Source organism: Oratosquilla oratoria, chromosome 15 (assembly GCF_046742065.1).
Source record: "Oratosquilla oratoria isolate Oo_2021 chromosome 15, ASM4674206v1, whole genome shotgun sequence".
Taxonomy (NCBI): Eukaryota; Metazoa; Arthropoda; class Malacostraca; order Stomatopoda; family Squillidae; genus Oratosquilla; species Oratosquilla oratoria.
The window spans coordinates 30,664,296-30,680,090 of NC_134791.1; the positions used below are offsets into that span (position 1 = coordinate 30,664,296).

The 15,795-nt window shown below is 42.3% G+C and overlaps 1 protein-coding gene across 2 annotated transcripts in view; it reads left to right on the plus strand.

Annotated features, from left to right (window-relative positions):
* Positions 1-15,795, plus strand: part of mus101 (mutagen-sensitive 101) — a 53,390-nt gene that overhangs the window by 16,361 nt on the left and 21,234 nt on the right. For both annotated transcript variants that reach the window (XM_076198731.1, XM_076198732.1), the window contains exons 6-11: positions 7,846-8,056; positions 9,134-9,358; positions 12,980-13,114; positions 13,386-13,580; positions 13,890-14,050; positions 14,998-15,181. In XM_076198731.1, coding sequence (XP_076054846.1) covers positions 7,846-8,056; positions 9,134-9,358; positions 12,980-13,114; positions 13,386-13,580; positions 13,890-14,050; positions 14,998-15,181 — 1,111 coding nt within the window. The remainder of the gene's footprint in view (positions 1-7,845; positions 8,057-9,133; positions 9,359-12,979; positions 13,115-13,385; positions 13,581-13,889; positions 14,051-14,997; positions 15,182-15,795) is intronic.

Genomic DNA, 15,795 nt, shown 5'->3' on the forward strand with positions numbered 1-15,795 from the left:
AGTGACAGCAGACTGGAAGTGAGCATTAAGGGAGAGCAACAGGAAGAAGTGGATAGTTTTAGATACTTGGGTGCAAATGTGGCAGGAAACGGTGAAGTGGAGATGGAGGTAGAATGTAGATTGAGAGAAGCGAGTAAATGCCTTAGTGGATTAAAAAGTGTAATGAGGAATAGACATTTGGGAATGGATGCTAAGAGGAGACTGTATGAAGGAGTGATTGTGCCAACAGCACTGTATGGAGCAGAAACATGGAACATAAGAGAGGAAGAGAGAAGGAGTTTCAATATGTTTGAGATGAGGTGTCTGAGAAGTATGATGGGGATTACTAGGCTGGATAGAGTGAGAAATGAGGAGGTGAGGAGGAGAACAGGGGTGGTAAGGGAGTTGGGAGATAGGGGGGATGAAAGAGTATTGGGATGGTTTGGACACATGGCAAGAATGAGTGAAGAAAGACTAGTAAAAGAGGTATGGAAGGCAGATGTGGAGGGAGTGAACATGAGGGGGTGACCTAGGATGAGATAGATGGATGGGGTGAAAGGGGCTTTGGGGAAGAGGGGAATGTCTGTTGAGGAAGGACGGGAGAGGACAGAAGATGGGTGAATGGAGAATGGTTGTATATGGATGATGATGTGATGCATGAGGTGGAATGGGTGAGGGGATGGGGGTTGAGGTAATATGTGTGTGAAAAATTTGACGCAGTCCGAAGGGATTTCTTCCCATCTTCTCCTTTTCTGCATGAGGGGACGGAGAGGGGGTCTCGCTGATTTAAAGAAGCGGCCTTGCTGTGGATGTGCAGTGTCTGGCGACACTGCCTCTGACCCAGGGCAGTGGACAGGATGCAGGGATGACCCGTCATCCAGGAGGTGCCAAGATAAGAGGCAAGGTGGAGGGGAGTGGAGTGTATTCGGGATGGAATGGGTGGGAATGATTTTATGCCTTTCCCTTTTTGGCTACCACCCTTATAAAGGGGAAAAAGCCTTTGGTATATGTATGTATGTAGAACACTGATAACGGCTCCTCTTCTCCAGCTAAAATAAGTAAGTCACATAGAAACCATCACACTAATACAGCAGACACCATTCCCAATACCTTACCCAGAAGTGCCCCGGAACTATTACCTGCCACTGTGAAGCTTTGGGTTTCCTGCTTGTAAAAATCAAGGTGACTCTTATAAGTGATGTAATATAGGCACATCATACTACCTGGAAATAAGAGAAATTCTCTACCCCGCTTCCATCTCTGTTATCTCGTACTACTCTCCTCTTCTAGGCTAAAGGTGGGTTCAAACCCAGACACATATATATACCAAAGGTTTTCCCCCTTATAAGGGAGGTAGCCAAAAAAAAAGGCATAGAAATCACTCCCATTCCATTCCCTACATACTCCACTCCCCTCTGCCCTCTTCCTGCCCTCTCATCTTGGCACCTCCTGGATGATGGGTCATCCCTACATCTTGTCCACTGCCCTGGGTCAGAAGCAGTGACTCAAGACACAGCACATCCACAGCAAGGCCGCTTCATTAAATCGTTAACCCCCCCTTCCCCTCATGCAGAAAAGGATAAGACGGGGGCAAATCCCTTCGGGTTATGTCAAATTTTTCTCATACATACTACCACACCCCCCATTCATTCCACCTCATGGATCACTAACATCATCCATATACAACCATTTTCCATTCACCTGTCTTCTGTCTTCTCCCATCCTTCTTCTACAGACATTCCCCTCTTCCCCAAAACCCCTTTCACCCCATCCAGTCCATCTCATCCTAGGTCGCCCCCTCATATTCACTCCCTCCACATCTACCTTCCATACCTCTTTTACTAGTCTTTCTTCACTCATTCTTTCCATGTGTCCAAACCATCCCAATACTCTTTCATCCACCCTATCTCCCAACTCCTTTACCACCCCCGTTCTCCTCCTCACCTCCTCATTTCTCACTCTATCCAGCCTAGTAACCCCCATCATACTTCTCAGACACCTCATCTCAAACACATTCAAACTCCTTCTCTCTTCCTCTCTTATGTTTCATGTTTCTGCCCCATACAGTGCTGTTGGCACAATCACTCCTTCATACAATCTCCTCTTAGCATCCATTCCCAAATGTCTATTTCTCATTACACTTTTTAATCCACCAAGACATTTCCTCACTTCTCTCAATCTACATTCTACCTCCATCTTCACTTCACCCTTCCCTGCCACATTCGCACCTAAGTATCTAAATCTATCCACTTCCTCCAGTCTGCTGCCACTTTCACCCCTTGTACATCTCATCACCTTACTTTTACCTCCCGTACCACCCCATCCATATATAAGTTGAACAGCCAGGGCGACATAACACGTCCCTGACGAAGTCCCACCTTTACCTCGAACCACTCACTCTCTCCATTTCTAATCCTGACACATGCTCTACTACTCTCATAAAAACTCCTCACAGCTCCTAAAAGCTTTCCTCCTATCCTGTATATCTGCAGCACCTTCCACAGTGCCTTCCTGTCTACCCTGTCATAAGGCTTTTCCAGATCCATAAAAGCCCAAAAAACATCCTTACTTTTTCCTATAGCTTTCTCACATATCTGTCTTACCACAAAAATCTGATCTACACAACCTCTACCTGTCCTAAATCCAAACTGTTCCTCACCAATTATGCTCCATGTTCCTCTCCTAATCCTCTCAATCAAGATCCTCCCATAAGCCTTCCCAACTACACTTATCAAGGTAATCCCTGTGAAACTACTACCCTCCCTATACTCCTTCACATTTAGCAACTCCCTAAAATACTCTGCCCGTCTTCCTCTTACTGCCTTCTCTTCCATTATCATCTCTCCATCTGCACCTTTTACCTTTTCTTCTCTACTTGATTCACCTCCTCTTCCTCTCTTAATTTCTTTCCAAAACATCTTTTTATTACTTTCAAAATTTTCTGTCATACTCTTACCCCATTTCACACCTGCTCTCCTGTTTGCCTCCTTTACCTTGTGCTTTACATCTCTTTTCTTTGTACCTCTCATATGACTCCCTCATCCTATTTTGTAACCAATCTGTGAAAGCTCGCTTCTTCTCTTCTAAAACCTTTTTTGTTTCCTCATCCCACCACTCGCTACCCTTCCTTCTATTTCCTCCCATCCTTCTTGTTCCACACACCATCTTTGCACACCTTATGACTCCCTCCTTGAACCATCCCCATTCCTCCTCCACTCCTAGTTCTACTCCCTCCTTCACTCCCTCCCACTCCTCTCGCAGCTTCTTCTTGTATTTCTTCTCCTTTTCCTTCTCATTTAAAGAGTTCACCCTAAGGACCTCCCTACCTTTTGTCCTTTTCCTCTTTCTCCATCTATCCTCCACTCTCAACTTGCATTCCACCAAAAAATGATCTGATATTCTTCCACTCTCTCCCCTTAGAACATGTACATCCTTAACTCTTCCTATTATACTCCTATCTACCACTACATAGTCCATTAACGCTCTACCACCCTTCCATCCACCACCCTCTCCCATGTGTACTTCTGCTTGACTTTCTTCCGAAACACTGTATTTGCTATTATCAACTCTCTAGACACATCTCCACCATCAATTCTCCACTATGATTTATTCCTGGAACTCCACATTTCTCAACCACTCCATCAATTGGTTCATTTCCTACCCTAGCATTAAGGTCTCCCAGTACCACTACATTGACATTCCTCCCTAATCCCTCTATGTACTCATTTAACCCCTTCCATACGGTGCCGCACACGTAGGCGTCATGGACTTAGATCTCGGTGGCAGCAGCCAATGCCAGCCGTACGACGTGTCGTAATAATACTCGCATCATAAAATATAGTCACCGCTTATATCGATCGTTCTCTCTTCACCCGTGAATTTTGATAACCATAGAAAATGCGATTACAAAAGAATTAGAAAGAATGTCATCATGGAGGGGCGACTACAATAAATATAATCAAGACGCCGATATGGCAGCCTCGCGAATACACTAGCTCCCCATGACGCCTACGTGTGCGGCACCGTATGGAAGGGGTTAAATCTATCCAAGAAGCCTCCCTTTCTTCTCCACTCTCTCACTACTAGGTCCATATACACTTACAAAAACACACCTCTCCTTTCCCAGTTTCACCTTCATCCACATTAACCTTGAAGAAACCTCCTTCCACTCCACTACACATTTACCTATCACTTCATTTACTAGTATAGCCACCCCTTCTCTCCCTCACCCTCTCTTCACTCCTGAGAACCTCCCAACTACACTCCCAAACTCACACTCGCCCTTCCCTCTCATCTTAGTTTCACTCAAAGCCAACACATCCATCTTTCCTCTCACAAACATACTACCTATCTCTTCCCTTTTACTCTCATCTGTACCACATCCACGCACATTAAAAGACCCAAACCTTAGGGTGCTGGTTGGAAAACTCCTATAATAGGTTTCACAAATATATAATGTATTTGCATGAGGTGGAATGGGTGGGGGGATGGGGGGTGAGGTAGTATGTGTGAGCAAAATTTGACGCAGCCCGAAGGGATTTCTCCCCGTCCTCTCCTTTTATGCAATGGGGGGACGGAGAGGGGGGTCACCGATTTAATGAAGCGGCCTTGCTGTGGATGTGCTGTGTCTTGCGATACTGCTTCTGACCTAGGGCAGTGGACAAGGTGCAGGGATGACCCGTCATCCAGGAGGTGCTCAGATAAGAGGGAGGGTGGAGGGGTGTGGAGTGTATTCAGGGATGGAATGGGTGGAAATGATTTTATGCCTTTCCCTTTTTGGCTACCTCCCTTGTAAGGGGGAAAAAGCCTTGGTATATGTATGTATGTATGTACTTAATAATTATACATATACCAAGGCTTTTTCCTCCTTACAAGGGAGGTAGCCAAAAAGAAAAAGGCATAAAAACCATTCACACCCATTTCATTCCTAAATACACTCCACTCCCCTCCACCCTCCACCCTCCCTCTTATCTTGGCATCTCCTGGATGGCGGGTCATCCCTGCACCTTGTCCACTGCCCTGGGTCAGAAGCAGTGTCACAAGATACAGCATATCCACAGCAAGGCCACTTCATTAAATCAGTGAACCCCCCCCCCCCTCTGTCCCCCCCTGCTGAAAAGAAGACGGGGAGAAATCCCTTCGGGCTGCATCAAATTTTTCCCACACATACTACCATGCCCCCCCATTCCCCCACCCATTCCACCTCATGCATTACAACATCATCCATATACAACCATTCTCCATTCACTCCTGCCTTCTGTCCTCTCCCGTCTTTCCTCAACAGACATTCCCCTCTTCCCCAAAGGCCCCTTTACTCAGTTCTCTCAATCTACATTCTACTTCCACCTCCACTCCACCCTTTCCTGCCACATTTGCACCCAAGTATCTAAAACTTTCCACTTCCTCTAGTCGATCTCCCTTAACCCACCTGGGCTGATGGCCTCAAAATTCGCAACCCCCTAGGACCGCATTTATCATAAAAAAATCAACTCTTACAGATTACTCTGGAAAAAATTCTACTGTTAGTAGACATGACAATGCATCATCCTACAAGTTTTTATTGCTTTACTCACCATGGTTGTCTCAGAATAATAACCGATAGTTGGAGAAGATTGTGGTAGCGACAACTCTCCCCCTCTTTGGCACGGGTGCAGCGTAGTGTTTTATCTTACACTTATATTATTTACTAATATAATACTTATTTTACACTTATATTACACTTACATAACACTTATATTTATGTTTTTACATGTTTTCACATGTTATACGTGTTTTCATTCAAAGGATTACAAAGGCGGAGCATGCCGACAGGAGACCTTTTGATCCATATGTAGGTCGGATGCAAAAAAGAAAAAAAAAAAATCATATTAATAATAAATAAAAGCTAAATTTATAATAATGTAAATAACAAATAAAATACATAAATAAATGCATAGGTATAGTTGAATAACAAACAAACAGGTAAATACTAAATGATAATAAATTGACATATAACTAATAATAAATGAAAATCAGACAGACAAATTATAACAAAACAAAAACAAATAATATAACATAAATTATAATCATTACAGCATCTTACTTAGGTATTTATCTAAATGATTCTTAAAGCTTCGAACTGAACTACATTGCACTACCTGTGCAGGAAGTTTATTCCATTCATTAACTACATGGTTGGCAAAGTTGTTTCCACCTACTTCCAAATTGAATCTATTTCCGGACAGATTGAGACCATTGTTTCTTGTCAGATTCTCATTCAATGTGAAAATTTTGTCACTTTTGATGTTGTCAATTCCCTTTAAAATCTTAAAGACCTGTATCAAGTCACCTCTGAGTCAATGCTTTTTTAGGGAAAACAGATTCATGTTTTAGTCGATTTTCGTATGATTTATTTTTGATATTTGGAATCAGTTTTGTGGTTCGCCGTTGTACTTTTTTCCATTCTGTCAATGTCTTTAATGAGATTTGGTAGCCATGCGGAAACAGCATACTCCAAATGTGGACGAACTAACGATTTATATAGTTTGTTAATGAGTGATGGACTTTTGAAATCAAAAGATCGCGCAATCAATCCTAGAATCTTATTTGCTTTCTCAGAGGCTGAAATACACTGCTTGGATGATTTGAGGTCGTTACTGATAATTACGCCGAGATCTTTTTCACTATCCACTTTTGTTAACGAATTTCCAAATAACTTGTAATCGTACTTACTGTTATTTTTACCTATGTGCATTACCTTGCATTTACTTGTGTTAAATTTCATTAGCCACTTTTCAGACCATTGTTGTAATTTATTTAAATCTTCTTGAATATCTAATTGGTTTGAGTGATCATTTGCCACATTTGATGATTATAGTTACGTATGTTTTATCACTCATTATTCAATACGCACCCACATGTGAGTTTTATACAGCTATGAACATTCTTATCTTACACTTATATTATTTACTAATATCATACTTATTTTACACTTATATTACACTTACATAACACTTATATTTATGTTTGCAGTTTTCTTGTGTTCATGCTCACAGTACTACCATAGGCCTTACCTCACGACCAAATATGGCAGCACTACCAATGCTGGTGCAGTTTTTATTAGCTCACAAAGTAGCTGTCCCATTCAAGGACTATCGGACGTTTGCGACACAGTCCTGTTTAAGGCCTGTCGGACTGGATAGGTTAATGCTCACTTCCAGTCTGCTGCCACTTCCACCCCTTGTACATCTCATATCACCTTACTTTTACCCACATTTATCTTCAACTTTCTTCTTTCACACACACCTCCCAAGCTCTGTCACCAACTTCTTCAATCCCTCCTATGATTCTGCTACAAGCGCAGTGTCGTCCGAAAACAACAGCTGGCTCATCTCCCACTTTTCTCCATTTTCTTTAAACATCTCCAATCCCTGACCTACCACCCTTGCATTTACCTCTCGTACCACCCCATCCATGTACAAGTAGAACAGCCAGGGCAACATAATACATCCCTGAAGAAGTCCCACCTTTACCTCGAACGACTCACTCTCCATTTCTAATCCTGACACATGCTCTACTACTCTCGTAAAAACTCTTGACAGCTCTTAGAATAATGATACATTCACAAAATTAGGCAAAGCACTGGCAGCAGCCCGCTCAAAACAACCTCACTTTGAATTGATCCATGCAGTATTGCCAGATCAGTGGTCATCTTGTTGTTGTTGGCTTGCCTATAGTGTTAGTGGATGGCATTTATGAGCCCTCTGCAAGGGACACCATCCTAGCCTCCTGATAAGGGGAGTTTGCAACATTAAACCGAATTGGTGTGTGTTCTGTGTGCATATATATGGTGATAAAAATGAACGACCATCCTATTTTCACTTTCAGGTTGCAACTGAACGGGAGATTCCTGTGATGACGGGAGAGTGGGTAAATGCTGTATGGGAAGCAGTTCAGAGGGATGACTGCGAAGATATCTTTGCCACAGATCAGCGGTTTTCAATATATACCTGTGCTGTCTTCAAGGGCCTCATAATATGTGTCTCGCAGATGAATCGTAAAGAGAAAGAAGCAGTTAAAAAAATCATTGAAGACAATGGTAATGTAGTAGATTAGTTGTTATTAATTTAAGCAGTACTCAGTATTTGTATATTCCCAATTTTCTTTCTTATTTTTATTTTGTTTTGTGATGTCTTCAGTTGTTAAAGCAGTACTTTGTCTTGTGTGGGAGACAGTTTTAATTTTTTGTTTTTCTTTTTTCATTAGAGTGACTATCTCTGGTTGAACTTGAGAGAGTAGGCCAAAAATGAGGTGGATAGATAGGGTAAAAGGGCCATTGGATGCAAGAGGATTGTCTGTTGAGCAAGGAAGGGAGAGTGCTAAAGAAAGTGAATGGAGTGTGGTTATAAATGGACATAATAATGCCACAGCTTGAAGGGATCTCCTTGTCTACTCCATAAGTTTTTCAAATAAATAAAGGGTGGGAGTTGAACCAACTTAGGTTATTAAGTCCTGATGCAGAGGTACTATGTCCTATTGCATTGTTTGTGATCCAGCCACTGTAGTTTTTGGATCTATGGATCTATAGCACATTTATGGCGTGCTAAGATGAGAGGGTTTTGGATGGGTGTAGGGCGGGTGTGTGCTTACACTCAACCACTTTCCTCATAAGAAGGAAAAGGTCTTTTGATATATGTCAATTTATTATTATTTACTATTTACCTGCTTGTTTATTATTTAACTATACCTACGTATTTATTTTTGTATTTTTATTATTATGTACATTATTATAGTTTTTATTTATTCATTTGTTTATTTATTTATCATTATGATTTTTTTTTTTTTTTTCATCCGACCTAGATATAGACCAAAAGGTCTCCTGTCGTTATGCACTGCCATTGTAATCTTTTTGTAATCCTTTTGGTATAGTTTTCATACCATCGGAAGAAGGCTAATGTATTCAAAATGCATACATTGTTTCTGTTTTGGGTAGATAGTATCTCCATATATTGTACATACATATACCAAAGGCTTTTTCCCCCTTACACGGGGGGGGTTAGCCAAAAAGAAAAAGGCATAGAAACCACTCTCACCCATTCCATTTCCCATATATTCCACTCTCCTCCACCCCTCTTATCTTGGCACCATATATTGTAAATTATGTTTTTATTTTCAGGAGGAACATATACTCCGTCTTTAGAAATGGATCGCACTTCTGTCTTAGTCATCCCTGCTCCAGAAGGTGAAAAGTATAAGCATGCCTGTAACTGGCGACTCCCTTGCCTGACCCCAGATTGGGTGTACGATTCTGTGGAGCAAGGGCATGCTCTGGATAGGAAAAATTACCAAGTCAGTCGGAAAACGAGAGGAAGGTCCACACCAGTACGTGAAACTGATTCTGGTGAGTTTATACATACAGACTCCACCCTTTTCCTTATAGGTAATAGATTTTTGTGGGATGTTTGCTGGTTGAACAGTTTTGAGTGTTGCTACTTGGTACAAGGTTGATGGAGACTGATCAAGGCTACCTGAATGAGTGAGCTTCTGGTAAAGGGACATTACATTAAATTCTTTACTTCAAAAGTTGTCCATAAGGTGACATTATCTTAGCTCTCTCTAAGAGGACATTTTTGTGATGTCAGACTGAATTGTAACTTCTGTTTGTAATCCGTAACCCTTAGCTTATGAGGATGCCGTCGTCAGCATCCTGAGGCACGAGTGGGTATTTGAGGATGCAGGTGTCAGCATCATGATTATATTTTGTTTGTAGTTGTAGCTGAATGACCCCCGTATTCTGTGAACAGGCTTGATTGCATTTACTTTGGTTATCTACATTCAAGGTGAAAGAGAACATATATATACCACAGGCTTTTCCCCCCTTGCTAGGGAGGTAGCCAAAGTCAAAGGTATAAATTCACCCTACCCACTTCTCCCTCCCTCCCACTTCCCCCTCCCTCCCACTTCCCCCTCCCTCCCACTTCCCCCTCCCTCCCACTTCCCCCTCCCTCCCTCCTTTCCCAGCTCCTGGACAACAGGCCATCCATCTTGCCCACTGCCCTGGGCCAGAAGCAGCGAAAAAATACACGGGAGCGACGAGCGATTTCACTCAGGAAAGTTCCAATGTCACTCTCGCAAATCCAATAGCGTGAGCTATCCCCCACAAAAAAATCGCTCCCGCGGCAAGATTCAATGTTTTTCATGCATTATCCATCATTTGGCACTCCCTGAATCCCATCACCATTGATGAAAGGATCAGAGCAAGCACAACTTACTCGTGATCAATCATTGCATTATCAATCGATATCATAAATGCAACGCATCAATCAACTTTAATTTGTTGATGTACGTACATTTGTGTACGCGGTATAGCTGCTTGAGTTCAATGGCTTACCTAGCCTAGCTTCATATCAGCTGCATGTGTGCGTATACTAGTACATGTTGACTAGACTCTACACGACTATCGTGCTACATAATGTCACTAGTTGCGAATTACATGGTACCTGTATGCAGGGAAGTTCATTGGTTGCATGCAGCTAGCTGCCCAATCAACGCGCTGACTACATGTACAATGCACCATACCCAATACCACATCACCGCATGCATGCGTACACTGTACATATGCAAACTCGCTCCGACATGAGTAATGAGATAGCCTTCCAATAGTTTGAAGGAAATCGAACCTGCAAAAACATGGCTCTGGAAGTATCAAAAATGGCTCTGGTAGTTAAAAAAATGGCTCTGGCAAAATTGAAAAAATAATGAAAAATGGCTCTGGAAAAAAAAAAGTATTTTTTCCCCTGGCCAGAAGCAATGCATCAAGACACAGCACATCCATAACAAGGCTGCTTCATTTAATCTGTGACCCCCCTCCCCTTTGTCCCCTAAGGCAGAAAAAGAGAGGATGGGCTGTGTCAAAATATCATTCCCCCCCTTTTTTTATTTTTTTATTTATATATATATATGTGTGTGTGTGTGTGTGTGTGTATACATATACCAAGGGCTTTTCCCCATGTTACAAAGGAAGTAGTCACCCATTTCATCCCCACATACTCCATTCCCATTCATCCATCCCTCCCTTCCTCCCTCCCTCTTTTCTAGGCACCTCCTGGATGATGGGTCATCGCTGCATCTCGCCCACTGCTCTGGGTCAGAAGCAATGCAGTAAGACACAGCAAGGCCATTTCATTTAATTGGCACCCCCCCCCCCTCTCCATCCTCTCATGGAAAAAAAGAGAAGACTAAGAGAAATCCCTTCAGGCTGTGTCAAAATATCACTCACACATACTCCCTCAACCCCCTTCTCATCCCCCACCCACTCCTTTCCATGCATCACAGCATCATCCATACGCAACCGTTCTCCACTCACTCCTATCTCTTGTCTTCTCCCTTCCTTCCTCAACAGACATTCCCCTCTTTCCCAATGTCCCTTTTACTCCATCCATCCAGCTCATCCTTGGTCACTCCCTCATGTTCACTCCCTCCACCTCTGTCTTCCACACCTCTTTTACTAATCCTTCTTGACTCATTCTTTCCATGTGTCCAAACCATCACAATACTCTTTCATCAATCCAGTCTCCCAACTCCCTTTCACCCCCCCACTCTCCTCCTCACCTCCTCGTTTCTCACTCTATCTAACCTAGTAACCCCTACCATAATTTTCAAGCATTTTATTTCAAACACAAACTCTTCCTCTCTTATGTTACATGTTTCTTCCCCAAACAGTGCTATTGGCACAATCACCCCTTCATACAATCTCCTCATAGCATCCATTCCCAAATGTCTATTTCTCATTACACTTTTAATTCACCAAACCATTTACTTGCTTCTCTCAATCTATATTCTTCTTGAACCAGCACTCTTCCCTCTCCTGCCACATTTGCCCCCAAGTATTTAAAACTATCCACTCTCTCCAGTCTTTCTCCCTTAATACTCATCTCCAATTTACTACCATCCTCTCTCCTTGTACATCTCATCACATTACTTATACCCACATTTATCCTCAACTTTCTTCTTTCACACACTTTCCCTAACTCCATCACTAACTTCCTTAATACCTCTTCTAATCCTGCTACAAGCTCAGTGTCATCGGCAAACAACAACTGGCTTATCTCCCATTTTTCTCCATTTTCTTTAACCATCTCCAATTCCTGGGTCATTACCCTTGCATTTACCTCTTGCACCACCCAATCCATGTGCTAGACATCTTTAAGGCATTGTAGGACTAGTCCATTGTTTGACCAGTGAAGATTATGTTTTTCTCTATTTGTAGTGTATGGCATTGATTAAGCTCCTTGTTGTCAAGTATAGATATGTATATGAAGGGCTTTTTCCCCCTTACAAGGAAGGTAGCCAAAGTCAAAAGCATAGATCCACTCCCATCTATTTCATCCCCACATACTCTGCTCCCATTCACCATCTCTCCCTCTCTCTCTCTCTCTCTCCCTCCCTCCCTCCCTCTTTTCTTGGCTCCTCCTGGATGACAGGTCATCCCTGCATCTCACCCACTGCCCTAGGTCAGAAGCAATGCAGCAAGACACAGCACATCCAGAGCAAGGCTGCTTCATTTAATCAGTATCCCCCCTCCCTCTCCATCCTCTCATACAGAAAAAGAGAAGACAGAGAGAAATCCCTTTGGGCTGTGTCAAAATATCATTCACACACACTCCCTCCCCCCCCACCTCCTTCCATACATTACAGCATCATCCATACACAACCATTCTCCACTCACCCCTATCTTCTGTCTTCTCCCTTCCTTCCTCAACAGACATTCCCCTCTTTCCCAATGCCCCTTTTACCCCATCCATCCATCTCGTCCTAGGACGCCTCCTCACATTCACTCCTTCTACCTCTGCCTTCCACACCTCTTTTACTAATCTTTCTTCACTCATTCTTTCCATGTCTCCAAACCATCCCAATACTCTTTCATCAACCCTATCTCCCAACTCCCTTTTCACCCCCTGCTATAAGTATAGATAATTTAACAAAATGCTATATTATAATTGATGTACATCTCTGTTCACAGTGCTTCCTGATGTGTCAATGTGTAGCACCATTTTGAATGAAACTTCTGCCAATAATGTTTCACGAATCAATGAAACAGTAGCCTCAGAAGTATCGCTGCTAATAAAGAAACCTACAACTGTTGAAAATGAAAAAGGTAATTTACATGATTCCATTGTGCATTTGTATATTATTCATGTTTTCTGATAGAAGAAAGAATGCAAAAAATAGGAGTGAACGGTCGAAGGAATGATGCAGCTTAAAGTGATATTTATCCTGTGTGATCAATAGTTTTTCCCACAAGTGAATTGTTGAGTATATTTTCTACAATAGGCACATTTTCTCTCATGTCTTGTCATTGATTATGCAATAATTACCAGCAGAGTATTTTATTAGTGTCAGAATACCTAAAAAAATATGTACTTCAGTGTTGAAGGGTGTAGCTGCACTGGATGAAGTGGACCTACAGAAAGCAATGAAGTCTGGACTTTTCCTAGATGGATGCAAAATTTACTTAAGTGGTTTCCAAGGAATTCATATGGAAAAGTTGCGCAGAATTCTCAATGCTGGAGGAGCGACAAGATTCAACCAGTTGACAGACTCAGTATCACATGTTATTATAGGTATGTTTCATGAAGTTAATGCAGAAATAATATATATGTTTTGTGCAGCTGTGGCATCTTACCCCAGTTGTGGATTTTTATATATGGAAAATGGCCCTGTACAACTTTCTTATATTGGGCCGAAGAGCCCACTTTTATCTTGCTGCAATCCTGTATGTTTTCTATGACCCCCGCCACCTTCAAATCCTTTACTGTTTTATCTTCTTCCTTCCTTCCGCACTTTGTTTACACTATGACTTTTTCACACTCGCTTTTGATTCTCATCTAGTCTTGTGTGATTATTTATATTCATATTTATTTACCATGCAGGTAAAGTCATTAGTGAACATCTGAACACTATTGAATCTTGGAGCACAAAGCCCCACATAGTTACAGCAGACTGGATAACAGAAAGCATTAAGGCTGGCAAGGCACTTGATGAAGGTCCCTTCTTGTACCTGGAAGAAGCTGAAAACACTTTAGTGCAACCTGTGAGTAGTAGTGTTTCAAGGATTTTCCATTTCATTTCTTAAGATTAGTAGATGGATGCTCACTGGCAGAGCACATTAGAGCGTCACTATTTGTGGCGGAGGTCAAGGTGACTGCAGTTCAAACCATTCTGCCACCAAGTTGGACCCAGGGTATGGTTCATTAAATTCCTCTCTACAAAGTCCTCTGTAAGGGGCAATGTCCTAGCTTCCTGATAGGGGGAATTGGCAATGGTAAACCAAATCATATCATATCACAGTAGGGTTCTGGTTCTGGGAGGGTTGTCATGTAAATAAAGCAATGGGGGTAAACTAGGTTTGGCTGTGAAGCCCTGCTGTGGAGTTGCTGTGTCTAGCTGCATTACTTCAGACCTATGCAAGGGGACAGGGATTATCCCACATTCACAACGATGCTCATTGGCTGAGCAAGTTATAGCATCACTGCTTGCACCAGAGGTCAAGGTGATGGCAGTTCGAACCCTGCCACCAGCAAGTTGGACCAAGGGCATGGTTTATTAAATTGCATACCACAAAGTTCTCTGTGAGGATCACAGCCTTTGCCTCCTGATAGGGGAAGTTCACAATGTTAAACCGAATCACAAGGAGCTAAAAGATTTTTTAAAAGAAATGACAACTGGGTTTTGGATGAGTAGAAGGTGGGTACATACCTTGGCAGTCTACTTCCCTTACAAGGGGAAAGAAGCTATTTCTTATATAGATAAGTAGTAGGGTTCTGGTTGAAGTTCACATCCTAGACCCTTGTATGCATGTAACCATGCAATCAGTACCCCCAGTATAGTGTCTGTGTTCATGTATGTAAAATAGTGCATATATGTATGTGTGTGTATATACATATATATGTTTATGATTTATTTTGTAACTTTTTTTATCACAAGACAGCTTATACTGTTGGAATTGTCATGTTTCACTCATCTCATTCTCTTGATCAGGTCAAAGCAAAGGCAACCCCCAATGTTACTATAGGGAATAACGAGACCTATGTTGATGAGGCCATAATGAAACAGTATACAAAGGACCAGCAAGCAACCCCCATCAGGAAACGACTGAGTCTCAATGACAGTGATGTTGCTCTTCCCGATTCACAAGCATCTGGTGCAGCAGGAATCTTTAAAGGTACCCTGTGATCACAGTAATGAAAAGTCACCTACCCTTTACCACTGTAGATTAAATAGAATGTAGTGAGGTAATCTCATCTACTATAGGACCCGACAGATGAACCTATTTTTTCCCCATCTCATCATACAGCAACCCTTCTCCACATCCAGTCATCTATAAAACATGTATAGGGAACATCCCTCAGCTCCACCTCATCAATTCATCCATCTCCACACATTCCTATCTCTTGTACTTTCTCTTACATGCTGCAGGTTTTCTGTAAGAGAGACCAAGGGCAACAGATTGATCGATTGATCTTACAAGTTCTGATTGATCGATTGATTACAAGTTCTGTTGACATACCACGTGCCTCCAAAGCTCTTTTCACCCCATCCATCTATCCCATTCCAGGAGTCTCTCTCAGACTTGTTCCATTTCTGCTTTCCACTCGGTGTTAGTCTCTCCTTTTTACATACATATACTAAGGGCTTGCCTTTACTTTTTTTTTTAAGCAGCCTTGCTGTGGATGTGCTGTGTCTTGCGACACTGCTTCTGACCCAGGGCAGTGGACAGGATACAGGGATGACCCGTCATCCAGGAGGTGCCAAGATGAGAGGGAGGGAGGAGGGTGG